The 14861-nt window shown below is 38.9% G+C and overlaps 2 protein-coding genes across 2 annotated transcripts; one reads left to right on the top strand and one right to left on the bottom strand.

Annotated features, from left to right (window-relative positions):
* Positions 1-53: 53 nt before the first annotated feature.
* On the top strand, positions 54-3145 carry LOC132201944 (inosine triphosphate pyrophosphatase). Its single transcript, XM_059628517.1, has 4 exons — positions 54-290; positions 400-550; positions 611-747; positions 1005-3145. Exons 1-4 carry the CDS (start codon positions 201-203, stop codon positions 1209-1211), a joined length of 585 nt encoding a protein of 194 aa, XP_059484500.1. The 5' UTR covers positions 54-200; the 3' UTR covers positions 1212-3145.
* On the bottom strand, positions 1374-14349 carry LOC132201945 (protein stoned-B-like). The gene is given in 14 exon segments (XM_059628518.1): positions 1374-4694; positions 5009-5160; positions 5266-5432; positions 5489-5603; positions 5656-5824; positions 5881-6115; positions 6175-6401; positions 6477-6610; positions 7217-7400; positions 7618-7790; positions 7945-9692; positions 9695-10039; positions 10435-12443; positions 14136-14349. Coding segments are annotated over 13 exon segments (5976 nt in total). The 5' UTR covers positions 12424-12443; positions 14136-14349; the 3' UTR covers positions 1374-4356.
* Positions 14350-14861: the final 512 nt, after the last annotated feature.

Here is a 14861-nt window from a genome sequence, read left to right as displayed (position 1 = left end):
TTGCCCACTAGTTGCCGCCAATGGCTGCTCTGACCCCCACCCTTGCACCGGCAGTGAGAAAATAACAAGTGGATTTTTTCTAAGAGCGTGTTTAATTTTGTGTAAAGTGAACGATTTTTGCTGGATTTACGTGTTTGACAGGCCACTTTGTACTGACAAGTACTTCAGAAACTCAAAATTGGCTCCTAAGCAACAGAAATATGTCTAAATCAACCATTGTCTTTGTCACCGGCAACGCCAAAAAGCTGGAAGAAGTTGTGGCCATCCTCGGCCGGAATTTTCCCCACGAGGTAAACAAATAATAAAAGTTACAAATTAAACACCAATTTTTAACGCTGATATTATTATAAAATTTTTCAATAAATGATCCGTTGAAAATGAATTATTGTGTAATTTCAGTTCACCAGCAAGAAGTTGGATTTGCCAGAATATCAGGGAGAAATTGATGATATTTGCAAAGCCAAATGTTTGGAGGCAGCAAGGTTGGTGCAAGGCCCTGTTGTGGTTGAGGACACAAGCCTGTGCTTTAATTCCTTAGGAGGCTTGCCAGGTAAATACATATTTTTCAATAGATATGTAGACTAATGAAAATAATTATTTTGTTTTGAAGGGCCATACATAAAGTGGTTTTTGGACAAACTTGGACCTGAAGGTCTGCATCGGATGTTGGCCGGCTGGGAGGACAAATCTGCAAAAGCCATCTGCACAATGGCCTACTGCAATGGACCGTCTGCAACCACTTCTCAGGTAGGAAGAATTTTCCTTTACATTCTTAACTGTTTTTTTTTTTTTTTTTTTTTTTTCGAAATGTGCTTTTTATTATTAGCTATTTTTCTTTTACATTTTTATTTGGTTAAATTAATATTATCATTATTCTTTGGTTTTTGTTTACTTTTGCTACAACACCTCACTGCACCTCACCTCAATTGTCACTTCGTCTGTCGTTTTTATTTTTTTAAAGCTATTTCCAATTGCGAGCTCTGAAATTTAACCTTTTTGCTCAGGTGCAACTTTTCCAAGGCATCGTGGATGGTGACATTGTGTCCCCTAGGGGCCCAAGGCTCTTTGGATGGGACCCTTGTTTTCAGCCCAAGGGATATGAGCAGACTTTTGCTGAAATGCCGAAAGAAAACAAAAATCAAATTTCGCACCGTGCGCTGGCCGTGATTAACATGAAAAACTTTTTCGAAAACCAAACTAGTGAAAAATAATGCAGAGGTGCTCCATAAAAATGACTAAGTGTTATAAAATAACTTCTTTAAAAATAAAAACTCCTCAATCTTAAGAAATTATTAATTTAATTAAATTTTTGATAATTAGAAACTTTCAATCCTTTTTTCATACAAAATTTCATAATTTTTTAACAGGCGATTTTGTAAATTAAAAACACTGCTCGTATGGATTCTTACTTTGCCCATGCTTTATATATTTATATCGTCTCCGTAGTACATAGTACATGATACTTTAACACTGATCACTAGCACAGTTAAATTGGATTTTCAGCGTAATTTTCTTTTTAAAGGTTACAATGGTATTTTTTTTTTCAAGTTAAGTACGACTTATTTTAAATGGAAACAATTCACATCAACTTCCAAAACAACTGTTTCAGAGAAGTATGTAATACATGTGGGTGAACTTTGTAAGTGTGACTAAATGGATTAAATGACAACAACTATTGTAGTTTTTTCCCATTCTCAAATACTTTCTTCAAAGTAATTGAGCTCTCGTTATTGTGCCACCTTTTATAATATCGTGCAGCTCTCGTAATATTCTCAACTACCCCTCACATAACCATGGTAATGCCTGCCCACCGTTTACTGAAAATCATGCTTATGGATATGCAAATTTACATCAATGATGATTTTTTTCCTTTAACGGCAAAGAGTCGCTTATATTCATATCTCGACTACACAACAGGTGCACTTGTTACATAATATTGAACAGAGGAAAGTGAATGCATGACCGGTAAAAATATACAAAGGCACTGAAATGAGTAATTTAAACATTTAACAGGGATATAAGTGAAACTTTTCTAATTTCTGTTGTGCTAAAAGTTACCACGCGAAAAATTTAAACACCGATCTTGCAAATCATGTAAAAAAGGGCAAATTATATAATCTTTCATACTTTTATATGAAGTAGGGAAAATTAAAGCTTCAAAAGCCAAACCAATTTGGTCTTTAAATCAATGAGTCAAACATTATTCATACATTTTCACTCAACAATCAGCAACAATCCTTATAACTAAGCCTCTTATAAATTAGTTATACACGTTGATAGCATTTGATGTGACTAGATCGGACTCAATTCCTTGGAGATGCCGGAGCTCTCTTGCAAGGATAGAATTCGTAACAGAAAAGTTTAAATCGGAAATTAATAGCACACTCTCAACATTTCTCGCTCACCTCACTTAAGATTAGGACTTTTTACATTAATTTTTATATCTTTGGTATATTGCTGACCTTCGCAAGGTGCGAGACCATTGCGAATGAGAATTTGAAATAAAAAGTAATAATAATACTTACAATTAGTAATTATTACCCATCACTTCAAGTATTCCAACATAAATTGCAATTATTTTAATATATATAGACTCTGTTAATATAGTTTTACTATTAATCCTAAGGGGGCTTCACTCAGTTAAGTCAGTGGCTCTTTTCTTGATCAATATTTCAAGTAACTGCAGATGTGGCATGGAGGTTGTACGCAATCCCACACATATGTATTATGAGGCTCTACAAGTGATGCGGGGCTAACATACGTTATTCCTCAGCAATTTACAAAGCTCAATTTATTTATGGATATAAACAACTTTTGCGTCGCCAAATAAGATTTTTACTAGGATCCCTCGAGAGTGCTGCTGGTGGTGCAGAAACAGGAGAAATAGTGGTTCCTGTTCGGGCATTGGGGACATCCAGGAACTTTAATCCTATGCTCTCAAGAATTTAATTTTTTCCCTTAAATGTTGCTACTGTCCAACATGAATTTTTTTATTCCTACAATTTTAATAATCTAAATTTTAATTTCTTCGATTATTGATTTTGAATAAATATCTCTAAACATTTTTTCGTTTCCGCAGTGGCCATTCAAACAAGCAGTCGAGTTGTATTCCATTGTAAAATTTTTAACCGAGACTTGAATTCAACTCAAAATTTCGTGCAACTACCTCAGAGAGCCTCATTAAATAAATCGGATTTACTTCTTCTGATGGATTATTTTGTTGACATTGAAACTGAAAGCCTAGGAAACCTATTACTAAAAACTCACTTTTTATCCTGCGTGGAGCTAATTATTGGCTTGCCTGAGAAACAATGCCCACATTACACTCTGTGCGCAGCTAAAAATATTACACAGAACTTTGTATTGTCGCACACTGGTTTCGAACTTCTTTCAAACTCCACTGTAACATTATATCCCACACTCGGTACGCCGCAAAAAGAGTGTGAACCATATTTTTCATATTATATATTAAATCAGCCTTACATCGATAACAGTAACAGTATTGATTCTGGTCCTGAAAACAGTTCGTATAGTTGTGAACCACACATAATTGGGAAAGTGTGAACAAATTTATAATAGCCATTCAACCCCTGACAAGCACACTAAGCTTGCATTTCAAAAATTGTGCTGATGTATTTCGATTAGTTAACAAGTCTAAATGGTCGCTATTTAATTCGATGACAATAACTTGTTAGGGGATTAATTGAAAGAAATATTTAAATGTACAAGTTAAAAAAAATCAATCGCTACATTTACAAACAAAGTCGAGTCAATGTCAACACAATCTACAATCGCAGTCAGTAAATTACAGACAAGACGACCAGTCCCGCATACTATTCAATTGCGCTGGCCACCTGTCTGCAATTCATTGACTTATATAATATTTTCTCTTAATCTTCACTGTCCACTGAACCAGACGTACATCTCACCTTGACATCTTATTTCATTATTAATCGGTTATTAACTAGACACAATAACAATATAAATTATATCGTGAGCTACAATTTACTCTCTTAATTATAAAATTAACGCACCTAGGCAGGTAATGAGCGATTAAATATTTGTATAATTTTTAATGACTGCATATCAGAGCATTGATGCGGTTCAGAACACTCCATTTATCACCAAACGTATCCTTCTCTCAAAGTCAACAATCATGAACTTTGGCCGAGTTACAATAATTTGCTTATTACGGGAACCTACAGAACTAACATGTTACACTTTGGTGCTTTTTTTATTTTAAATATAACGTGATTCAGTATATATGGCTCTGACAAGAGACTATGATAATGATCACCCTTTTCTACACTTAGCTGCCTTCAAGGGCAAAGTTAACCCGCGAGGGTTAACATCTCCTTAACTACTACTGTCGCTGTCCGATTCTTTCTCGGGGACTTCGGCGACGGGTTCCTCTTTCGGCTTCACTTTGGTGACAGCCAAGTACTCGTTGACACCGGCCGGCTGCACTTGTTCGATTTCGATGCGGTACTCGCAGCGCGCCAAGTGACGCACGCACTTCTCCGGCGGGTCCTCGTCGCGGTCGCCAAGCACCGACAGCGAACGCACTGTCGTGTGCGAGGCGTGCGTTGATGGCATTGTGAACTCCATGAAACAGTGCTTGGCCAGTTCCTCGGGAATCTGGTCGACCGAAGTTAACGTGAACTTGCAGACGAGTTCATGGTTTGTGTAAGCCCCTAGAAAAAAAAAGATAAAAATAGGGAAGATAAATACAAAAATAATTTGTGAATTTCAAGTTTCAAGCTTAATTTTCTAAGTTCAAAGTTGCGTCGACTGTTTTTATTAAAAAAATATTAATCTTGAAAAATAAATAATAATAAATTCCAAATGAAAATTTAAAATAAAATTTATTCTAATATTTGATTGTTGGTCTGACTGGCTTTTGATTTAAAGTTTTTTTTACAAACATGAAATCAATTGAAGATTTATTTATCATTGCTGGCAAATAATAATTTTATATAATTTATATTTTCTGTTATTTCTGACTGACCTTGGCCTTCTTTGGGCAGTCTCGAGATCCTCCACACAATGGCATGATGCTGGTGCTCGTATTTTGCACTGCCAGAAGTGACCTCTATCAAAGACGTTTCTAGAGTGTCCACAGCTCCCAAAATACGCTCCAGGCCTTTCACTTTTCCAGTACTGTAAAAATCCATTGATTTTTTTTTTTAAATATTTTCTCCATCATTCATTTGTGAAGAATAAACTAATAATGAACTAATCAGAATTTATTTTATGGGAACGAACCGTCTGTGCGCAGATTTTACTGAGCCGTATCGGAAATGCTTTTCAATCCTGAACAAATAAATCCAACTCTCGGGAATGGGGATTCGTAGCATTATATCCTCACAAGGTATTTGGCCGTGCTTTCGACTTGAGAAGCCAGGTACAAGAATGTCACATTTTATTTCCACCTAATATTTCATTAAATTTAAAATTGTGTTATAGCTATTGGTGAACTTTTAGTTACCCTGTTGCCGTTGATACAAATTGTACATTTTGTTTGAAGCGGTAACTCCCTTGTCTTTGGGGGCCGCACTCTAAATCTCAGCAATTCAATATAACTCGCGTCTGGTGGCTTGAATCTGTTTAAATTTATTGAAAATTAACAAAACCAAAATTATTTGTCATGCTTACTTGATGACTTTTTCTCCCTCGTAGTCACTGTTAAGGACACAACTGTGAAATTCGAGTGCTTCCAATCGAATCCACTCCTCGGTTTTGACCGGAATAATGTCATGCCGACCAACAACCTCTTTACCCTGCCTATTTATATCATTCACTCCCAATTCAAGATCCGGCATGCCTGTAGAATATTTTATTTTTTAATAATAAATTAACTTAATGCGATTTTTTTGGTACCATTAATAAAGCCGAGGAAGAAAATGCGAACTCTTGCGATTTGACGACCAACCCGACCATTTTTGTCCTGCTCGAGGTACAATTCATCAACTGCCGTGATCTGCACCTCTTCCATTTTATAAGTAAGTGCTCTGTCTCGGTGCGCAGGCATTTTGAAAAATGCCTCCTCCATCGTTACTGTAAACTGCTTCATTGTTTCGTAATCTTGCGAGCCGATTTTGAACAATTGGGAAATCTGCAAGTAATTTCAAATCTTTACAAGGGAAACATGTATTTAATTATTGGTAGGCTTACCTGGGGTGCATGTTCAACGGGAAGACCCAGTTTTCGCAGATCGCTTCCAAATTCTTTCACACCCTCATAATCCCCTTGTATCGCATAAGCCGCAAATTTCGTCAGCCTGTCTGTTATCCGCTCAGCTTTTTTCACTTGACCGGGGCGCACACCAGGCCGCTCTTTGTAAAACACGAATTGCAGCTTGACTGTGAAAATCTTTCCGTATTGATCAAATTGCTGAGCTCCTGAAAATCGGTTAAAAATTATTCGAATTCTCAAAATCGGATTGGAAAAAATTCACAATTAGGCGCAAAATTTACCTATGTCAGAAATAGAGTATGAGGCCTGCAGTGGTAGTTCCTGGAACGGATCTTTGTCGTCTTTTGTATTGTACAGTTGAACAACAGGATTGTCGCCTTGATACACCAACCTGACAAAGACTTTTTTCCAAAATCTGAAAGATAAATATTATTATTAACAATCTTAATTAAATGATTAATTTTTAAAGCCATATTGTGTACGGCCCAGACTATTTTACTATTGCCTTTTAGCAAGCAGCTTTTTCATTTAGAATAAAATAAAACAATCATCTGGCAGGATATAATTTTAAGTGTTATCAATAACATTTACCTTAAGGAAGTGTATTAATTAAGGGAAGTAAGCACATAAATATTCAAACACAAAAATAGCTTTTTTAGCAATGTAAAGGAAGTTTAAAACAGTGAGATGTTTTTATTCCCGAGTAGCGACAGTAAAGTGCACTTTATATTTAAAAATTTGCAGAAATATTTGGCAAGAAAGCAAGTCAAGGAAGTTCGTTCATTTTCAGCGCAGCTAGCACATACAATTGCGTACAATTGAAGTATAAATTATTGCAATCAAATCGCATAAATGTTACCTGCCACTAGTTGAAATTGAAAGGAGCACATTCAATGGCAAAAATTTATTTTATTACTTGGTTCTCAAAAATTATAAATAAAAAAATATAATTGAAAAACATTATTTTTAAAATTTTTATTTATTAAAAGAACTGATTAGTTTTATTGACTGAAGTAGATACCTTTGTCCTGTGATTTTTTTCTTGTTTGGCTGTCGCAGATGCATTTCCCAGCCTTCGCCAACGTAGTGCACTCGGGGAAATTCCTCCAGGGGCTGCGACATATCCTCGTCAAACAATGGCGTAGGTGGCGTTTCTTGGGAATCAGTCCGTTGATAAGATGTTGATATCGGAATATCTTGTGGTGCTAAAATCAAATTATTAGTACACGCAAAAACCTTTTACAAAAACTTAGTAATTAATTTAAATTTTGCACATTTAACAGATTAAAAAACAGCAGGCCAATCGCTCGTATATTTAATTTAATTTTCTCGAAATATTTTTTAATTGCATGAGGATAAAGATTTATTTGAATTACTTTAGAAAGTTAATTATATTCCATAATTTATTGCATCTGTACTTACGCTCCCGCGCTTGAGGAACAGCATCGCTTACTGCTCCAACTGACATTTCCTGGTTATCAAATGGATTTATTCGCATGGTATTGTCCGAGTAAGCTGCCTGCACGGGACTCTTTGGTGGAGGTGCTAAGGTCGGCACAGCGCCACCATATTGCAGGGACATATTGTCTTGTCCTCTGGAAATTAAATATTCATATTTTTCATTTGTAGAGTCTGCATTTTCTTTTTTAAAATAAAATAAAATTTTATTAACTGCTTTCATTTCATGAATGAATTAAAAAAAAAATCCTAAAATTCTACGTTAAACTGCTATTTTTTTCTTGAACTAACCTTATGACGACAGAAAAATCGTGAGGGGCGTCATCAGAATCGCCGGAATCTTGACGCCTAGGTCTAGTCGGAGGAGGCTGTGGCACCGGAGGAGCACTCATAGCCAAGAAAGAGTCAAATTGTTCGTCTTCTGCTCCGAATCCCATTTCACCAGCTCCTCCGTCCCAGGTGTCGTTTCCCCAGGCCGTGTCCACGCCATCATCTTTGACTACTGACGCTCCAAAAGCATTGTAGAACGCGTCACTTGACTTGTTCTCGCTTCCAGCACTCTCGAACTTTGCCGAGAATGCATCGTTAAATGAATCGAATTCGTCTGGTTCAGCAGCTGGAGCCGGCAGAACCTCTTGAGCGACAGGTTCTGGTCGTGGTGGTGAAAAAGGTGCCGGTATTGTGACCGGTGGTTGCGGTGGTGCGACCTCAATGGACGGCGAGATCATGGGTTGCGGGAAAGCTGATGGTGGTTGAGGAGCAGCCGGACTGATGGGACGTGGTGGAACTTTGGGTGGGGGCGGTCTCCTTGGCTCTGCGGCAAAGGCCACTGGGGGCTCAGAGGACTGAATGTGTGTTGAGTTTCCTGGAGATGAGAGATCACCAATGAGATTTGCGTCTTCAGGAGGTGTCAGCTGCATGACAACCGCAGGAGGCACTGGCCTTGGTGGAGGTGCATGATGTTCAGCTGGAGCCTCGCCAAATAGACCAAACACATCCGCTCTTGGTACAACTGGCTCAACGGTTTGAATTGTGTGAACCGACTCTTGCTGCATAGCTTCCATTTGCTGCATAGCTTCCATTTGCTGCATAGCTTCCACTTGTTTCATAGCTTCCATTTGTTTCATAGCTTCCATTTGTTTCATAGCTTCCATTTGTTTCATAACTTCCATTTGCTGCATAGCTTCCATTTGTTTCATAGCTTCCATTTGCTGCGCAGATTCCACATGCTGTGGTGCTTCTTCAGCAGCAACTGAGTCGCTGCCACCACCAAAGATGTCCATGAAGTTTGAAGCAGTCTGGGGCTGTTCAATACTAGTAGCACTTGGAGGTGGTGCTGCAGGACTTGTGTCCATCAGAAAGTCTGGTTCTTCAATGAGCATATCAGAAGTTGGACTTAGAGCATGAAGTTCTCGAATTGGTGTTGGACTAGGAGTTCTTGTTGCTGAGAGTCTGTCGAGTAAGTCACTTGAATTTGCTTCCATGGCTCCTGTTACTTTTTGTATAAGCTGAACTGTTTCGTTTGACGGAGGCACAAGACGCGGCGGAGGAGGCCTGCTTGGAACTGATGCCTCTTCTTGAGGTGGCTGTGAAAAAGGTTCTGGTTGGTATTCAATCGCAGCACCATTTAGATTCAACGAATTAGGCACCACAGCAGGAGGAGATGGTCTTGGTGGGGGAATTTCTGCACTGAACAAATTTTCTTGCATAGCAGCTGGTGGCTGAGTTGCATAATAATTTGTCTGCTGCGGAAGTTCACCCCCGAAGAAATCAGCGTCAGGTGCAGTGACTGCTGCTTGCGGTTGAGGTGGGTCTTCCTCAATTCCAAACATAGCAAAGGGGTTTGTGGCAGCATTTGCCTCTGCTGGCTGAAAATCGCCACCCATGAGGAAGGGATTCAACGCTGGATCAGCGGCGGGCATTGAGAAATCACCCGCTAAGAAAGGATTTGAGGCCATTGAATTGTCTGCAGGCATGGCGTAGTCCTCATCGGTCATAAGGAAGGGGTTACCCCCTTGAGCAAAGTCCATTTTTACTGTCCGATTATTTCTTCCTCAAGTAATTTTAATTCAGTTTTTCCCGGTAAAAGCGTACTGGCGAAAGAGGTGTCAAATGGATCAATCTCCTTTTCTATCGCTGCCGATGCCTCTTGAGGACTTAGTGGTCTGTGTGGAGCTTCAAGTTCTGCTTCACTTGTTAAAAAGTCTGGCTTTTCTTGCTCAATTGGTGCTACGAGTTCCTCGGGTACTTCTGGCACTTCAGCCTCTCGTGGATTGAAATCAGCGTCCAAATAGCTGCTTGTAACCACTGGGAGTGGTTCGTCTAATTTCAGTTCACTCTCAAGTTGTCGCAGTTCTGCAGGCCCAGGCACAAGAACCGTTGTTGCCTGAAACAAAAGTTAGATTTATGCTATTTGAAAAGTATATTTATGAAATACGTTGAACGCTAGGTTTGAAATTAAGTGCTCAAAATTTTCAGCTTAATCAGATCCATCAGTTCAATTTGACATAAATCAAGGATTTAAGAAGCACTTATCGTGTATTTACTTCAATGCTTGTAAAAAAATATTTTTTTATATTGTACCTGCGCATCTATTAATGTTAACTCTATAGGGCTTAAATATGCCAGTGATATATTGATGGCATATAATTATATTCTATTAGGACTTTATCGTTCATCGAAATTATAACAAGTTGCATATCTTGTATTTTTAATGTGCATAAAATATTGCTGCCAAATTTAATGTACTTAAAATAATTCTGTAAAACACAAACTTCCTACCTGAGTTGTGTCAAAGGGATCGTCAGTCAAAGCAAATGGTCGTGCAGCTGTTTCTAGGGCTGGGGTGAGCGGTTTGTGAGGGGCTTGGTCTTCGTCTTTAGCAACGTCCAAAATGTCAATTGGCCGTGGCTTCTCTCTTTGTATTGATGGAACTACTTGGGGTGTGAACTCAGCATTAGCAAGTTCACTTTCAATGTATTTAAGTTCAGCTTGTCCTGGGCCCAAGTTTTCTGCAATGCTTGTGTCGAACGGATCTTCAAAAGGAACCTCTTGCTCTGGTTGAGGTGTCAGAGGTTTGGCAATCACACCAAGATCTACCTCCAAGTTTTCCTCAACAATTAGATTAGTTCCCTCTGTTTCGGCTCTGGGGTCAAATTCTTTGTCTTCGTCGTTGTCTAGCAATTCTTGCTCAAGAATGTGAAGCTCAAGCTTTCCCGGAACAAGATCAGCAACGGTAGAGGTATCAAAAGGGTCAACTTCTAAATCCTCTTCTCCAGTCTTTGGTTCGATTGGGTCGTGCACCAAATTTGCAAGATCGGTGCTACTTCCACCAAGTAGATCTCTATGCTCTTGGCGCAATTGGAAACTTGCGTCGGTAGATGTGTCAGTTGGTTCAGAAATTGATATTGTTACTGTACTTTGTTTCTCGTCAGCTCTTGGGTCAAAATCGTCGTCATCGATTTCCTCAAGCTGAGCAGAAACCTCACCTAATATTTCACTTTCGATTATTTGCAGTTCAAGTTTTCCAGGAGCCAAATTTTCAGCATGAGATGTATCAAATGGATCCTCAGGACCAGCACTCAAAATAACGTCAACGTCTGGAGATAAAGGAGGTTTCTTTTCTTCTCCTAGTGCCTTTGTAGCAACGCTCGTGTCAAATGGATCGGCGTTTTTGATCAACGATTCTGCAGCTAGTGCTGCAAATTCGTCGTCCTCGTCTTCTTCTTCAAAAGCCTGTTCCTCTGCAGAAGAATTTCCAATAACGTCAAACTCTGCTACTAAATTCAAAAGCTCGCTTTTGTCCTCTTTTTGCTCTTTCTCAGGTTCTGGCTTTTTAGCTGGTGAGACTGGTGCTATCGCAATTGGAATAGGACTCGCTGGAAGATCCTCAGGTGCCTCGTCGTCGATTAGAGCACACTTTGTTGGCGACTCAACAACTAAATCGTCAGTTGGAACAAATCCCTCGCCTTCTAAAAGCAAGTCTCTTGGCTGGACGCGCCTTTTTTTAATGCTCCCGGTCTGCACAACACCTTTTGTAACGCTCTTATCAAGAATTCCAGTCAGAACATCAACTGCGCAACCAAGACTCACAAGAGTTTTCTTCTTGCCGTCTTTTGTTATTATTTCCTTCGGCTTGATTACTTGATCAACGATGGAAGTGTCAAATGGATCGTCCTCAGGCTCAGGAGGTGGACTGTCAGGGATGTATGCTAGTTTGATTTCTCCACTTGTTACTGCATCAATGTATGCAGTATCAAAAATGTCATCCTCTTCCTCCTCCTCTTCTTCAGGAGATTCTTCAAGCTCCGGTATTTGAAGTACCTCTGGTTCAGGTTGCTCAGGAAGAGCTGGGCGAGGTGGTCGTTTAGGTGCCTCTGGTCGTGGTGGCGGCCTTTTCTTGTCTGGCTCTGAAGGCCCAGGTGGCTTGCGTTGGTAGAAACTTTCCTTTTTTATTTCTTCTAATTTTCCCTTAGACGCAGATAGGATGTCATCTACTCCAGCTGTAAGTGCCTTAAACTTCTCCCATTCATCTTTGTTCTCGTGCTTTTCTGCTTCTGGCTTGTCTTCGACGGCTCTTGGGTCAAAAACGTCGTCAGGAATTTCCTCGGCGTCGTCGCCAGCGCTGGTACCTTGGGCAACAGCCTCCTCAAGCCGGGCCTTGTCCGCAAGCTTTTTCTTGTACTGTTCTAGTTCTTCCTGGGTGAAGAGTTCCTGATCCTTACCTTTCTTATGCTTCTTCTTTTTCAATTTCTTGTTTATTTTGAGCATATTCCGCCAGCTCTAAAAATCTGCAACAACCACCGCCCAAATTTTAAACCCTACAGAAATATATTTTGCATGGCAGCAATTGAATTGGGAAACTAACAACAATAATTATAAGCAGCAGTGCAATCAATTAAATTTCAGATTGTTTGAGACTTCTGTTAACTTTGAATTATTTGGTGATACCAATAGTTGTGTGAAGTTTAAGGTTCCAAAAATTAATTTTGTATAATATGAATTTCTTTATTAAGGAATTTCTCAACGACACACAAAATCTTCTTCCTGTGGCTACTATAGTGAAATAATATTAGTTTTTTTTATCATTATTAAATATTTAGTCTTATAAACATGTGTCCTTTTTTGAGCATTTATCTTTCAAACCTAGCAACATTGTCAAAATCTGCTAATCGCAAAAGCAATAATATATATTTTAACTAAACTTAGCGCATTACGAGTCAAACCTTGTTAGTATGAGGCCGATACTAAATATTTGTATAACTTTCCCTTCCCTTTACGTTCCATTATAGCTCATTTGGTGATTTGAAGCAAGAAACCGAACAAGTGTTATGCGGCAGATTTTTTTCTTTAGAATTCGTGTGGAAGATACTAAAATGCCGCTTCCTTAAAAGAAATCAAAGAATATCTCGTAAAAATTTGCCCTAATTATGAGTGATTCTAGAATACTTTTGCTGTCGAAATCCCAAAACTTAAGAATAGTAAAACATAAATTATGCTTCTATTCATCTGCTTGCATTCAACTAAATTCATTTTGTTTTTCTAATCGAAACAATAATATCAAATTTAAATATTTTCTATGCATCTTAAAATATTTATATCTCATGCGTATTTCAGTTAGATTTAAATACTTGTGCTCATCAGCATAATTTCCCTGTAGTGATAATTGTTTTTCGCAAATAAGAAAGATTACATAAGAAATTAATAAAAAAAAAAATATCTATAATTTAACACCAAATCAGCAAACTACTCTACCATAACCAATAAAATGTTTTATATTGATAAAGGGTGAGTCTATCCTCAAGTTTCTTAATTTCTATAAGTTGAAAAAGAAGCCTCAAAACCAAGTGCACATTTCATACAATATTAATTTTTTTAACGCAAATGCATCATTCTTTCAATTTCAAAAGAAAGCAAGCCACTGCTAAATTCTTAATCGACTCCAGAGAGGAAAATAATTTCAAGGTTGAAAATCAATGGCCGTGTCAAGAGGAGCATCAAATATTAAAACTTGCCCTTTGCCATCGTCATTTGCATTCGGCCAGCCACTCGGCACGGGAAAACCAATGAAACGCTACACTAAACTTTCTGCATATTATTTCTTAAAAGATTACAAAGTGTTTCATGCACTTCAAAACATAATTGCCAAATTAATATTCTAAACAAATCACTCAATTTTTAAATTATTTGGTATGCTTTTGTATTTTTCCCTTCTAGGCGTTTCTGCGCAAAAATCAATTACGATGCGGGCGTGGATGCAAAAAAAAGTAATATTTTCAACCTTGAAATATTTCCCCGCGAAACCAAAATCTAAGCGTACGAAATTTGACAGGCATTAAAAAAAAATTATGAGTACAGGCCCCCGCGCCGAGACCCTCCTGCCCCGATTTCGGAAAGGGAGCTTCTCGAGAATTTTTTCGGCTAAAAGTGGATTTTGGGCGAATTTTGCGGCATTTGAGAGCCCGGTTGCGGCCAATACTCACTGTGAGGGGCCATCGGCCAGTTGCATTACTCACTCGAGGGCCATCGGGATGAAATCTGGATTGTAGGTTACTGCCAGAGGTGACTGGCTCGCAGAGAACTGGGACGATACTCGGCCCGCATCGACTCTTTCGATCTCGCCGAGCTTTGAACGAGGGTGGTTTCCACCCCCTGCGCACGATATAATCGATGGTTGGCTGGCGGGGTCCCGTTTTTAGTTCGTATTACGCGCGGCTAGAGCAATGGCCGACTTGACAAAGTGCCGATCGATATCCTCCTCGCAAGACCATCGATCCGCCGACTACCCCCGCCTCACCCCCGACGTACACCCCTGCTTCCGTCAGAGGCGCGATTCGCGTATGAAGAGGCTGCGCGCGAAACTGACCTTACGATTTCATTCAAAGTTCCTGCAGGTAGTTGAAAAAGGGAAATTTCACTCTCAGGGGCTTGGGTATGCAACCCGCGTGACTTGAGTGTCGTGTGTGCTGCATACTCGGCCCAATGAAGGAGATGAAGCGTTCGTTCAAGATTGTAGCATGAAAATTGAAATTTCATTTCCCTTTTACTTCTAGGAATCAAATATCAAATTGCAACTGTGATCAAAATAGTGTTTAGGTTCATATTTTTACCATTAACTGACAATTTAATTAATGCGTTTGAGAGTTTTGAAAAGTTTGAAATTTTTAATGAACTCCGCCGCTTAAAATTTCTTATTTGTTACGGAATTA

This window comes from Neocloeon triangulifer, unplaced genomic scaffold (assembly GCF_031216515.1).
Source record: "Neocloeon triangulifer isolate White Clay Creek 2 clone unplaced genomic scaffold, ASM3121651v1 ptg000014l, whole genome shotgun sequence".
Taxonomy (NCBI): domain Eukaryota; kingdom Metazoa; phylum Arthropoda; class Insecta; order Ephemeroptera; family Baetidae; genus Neocloeon; species Neocloeon triangulifer.
The sequence above is the reverse complement of the archived record's forward strand: the minus strand, read 5'-3'. Positions and strand labels throughout refer to the sequence as shown.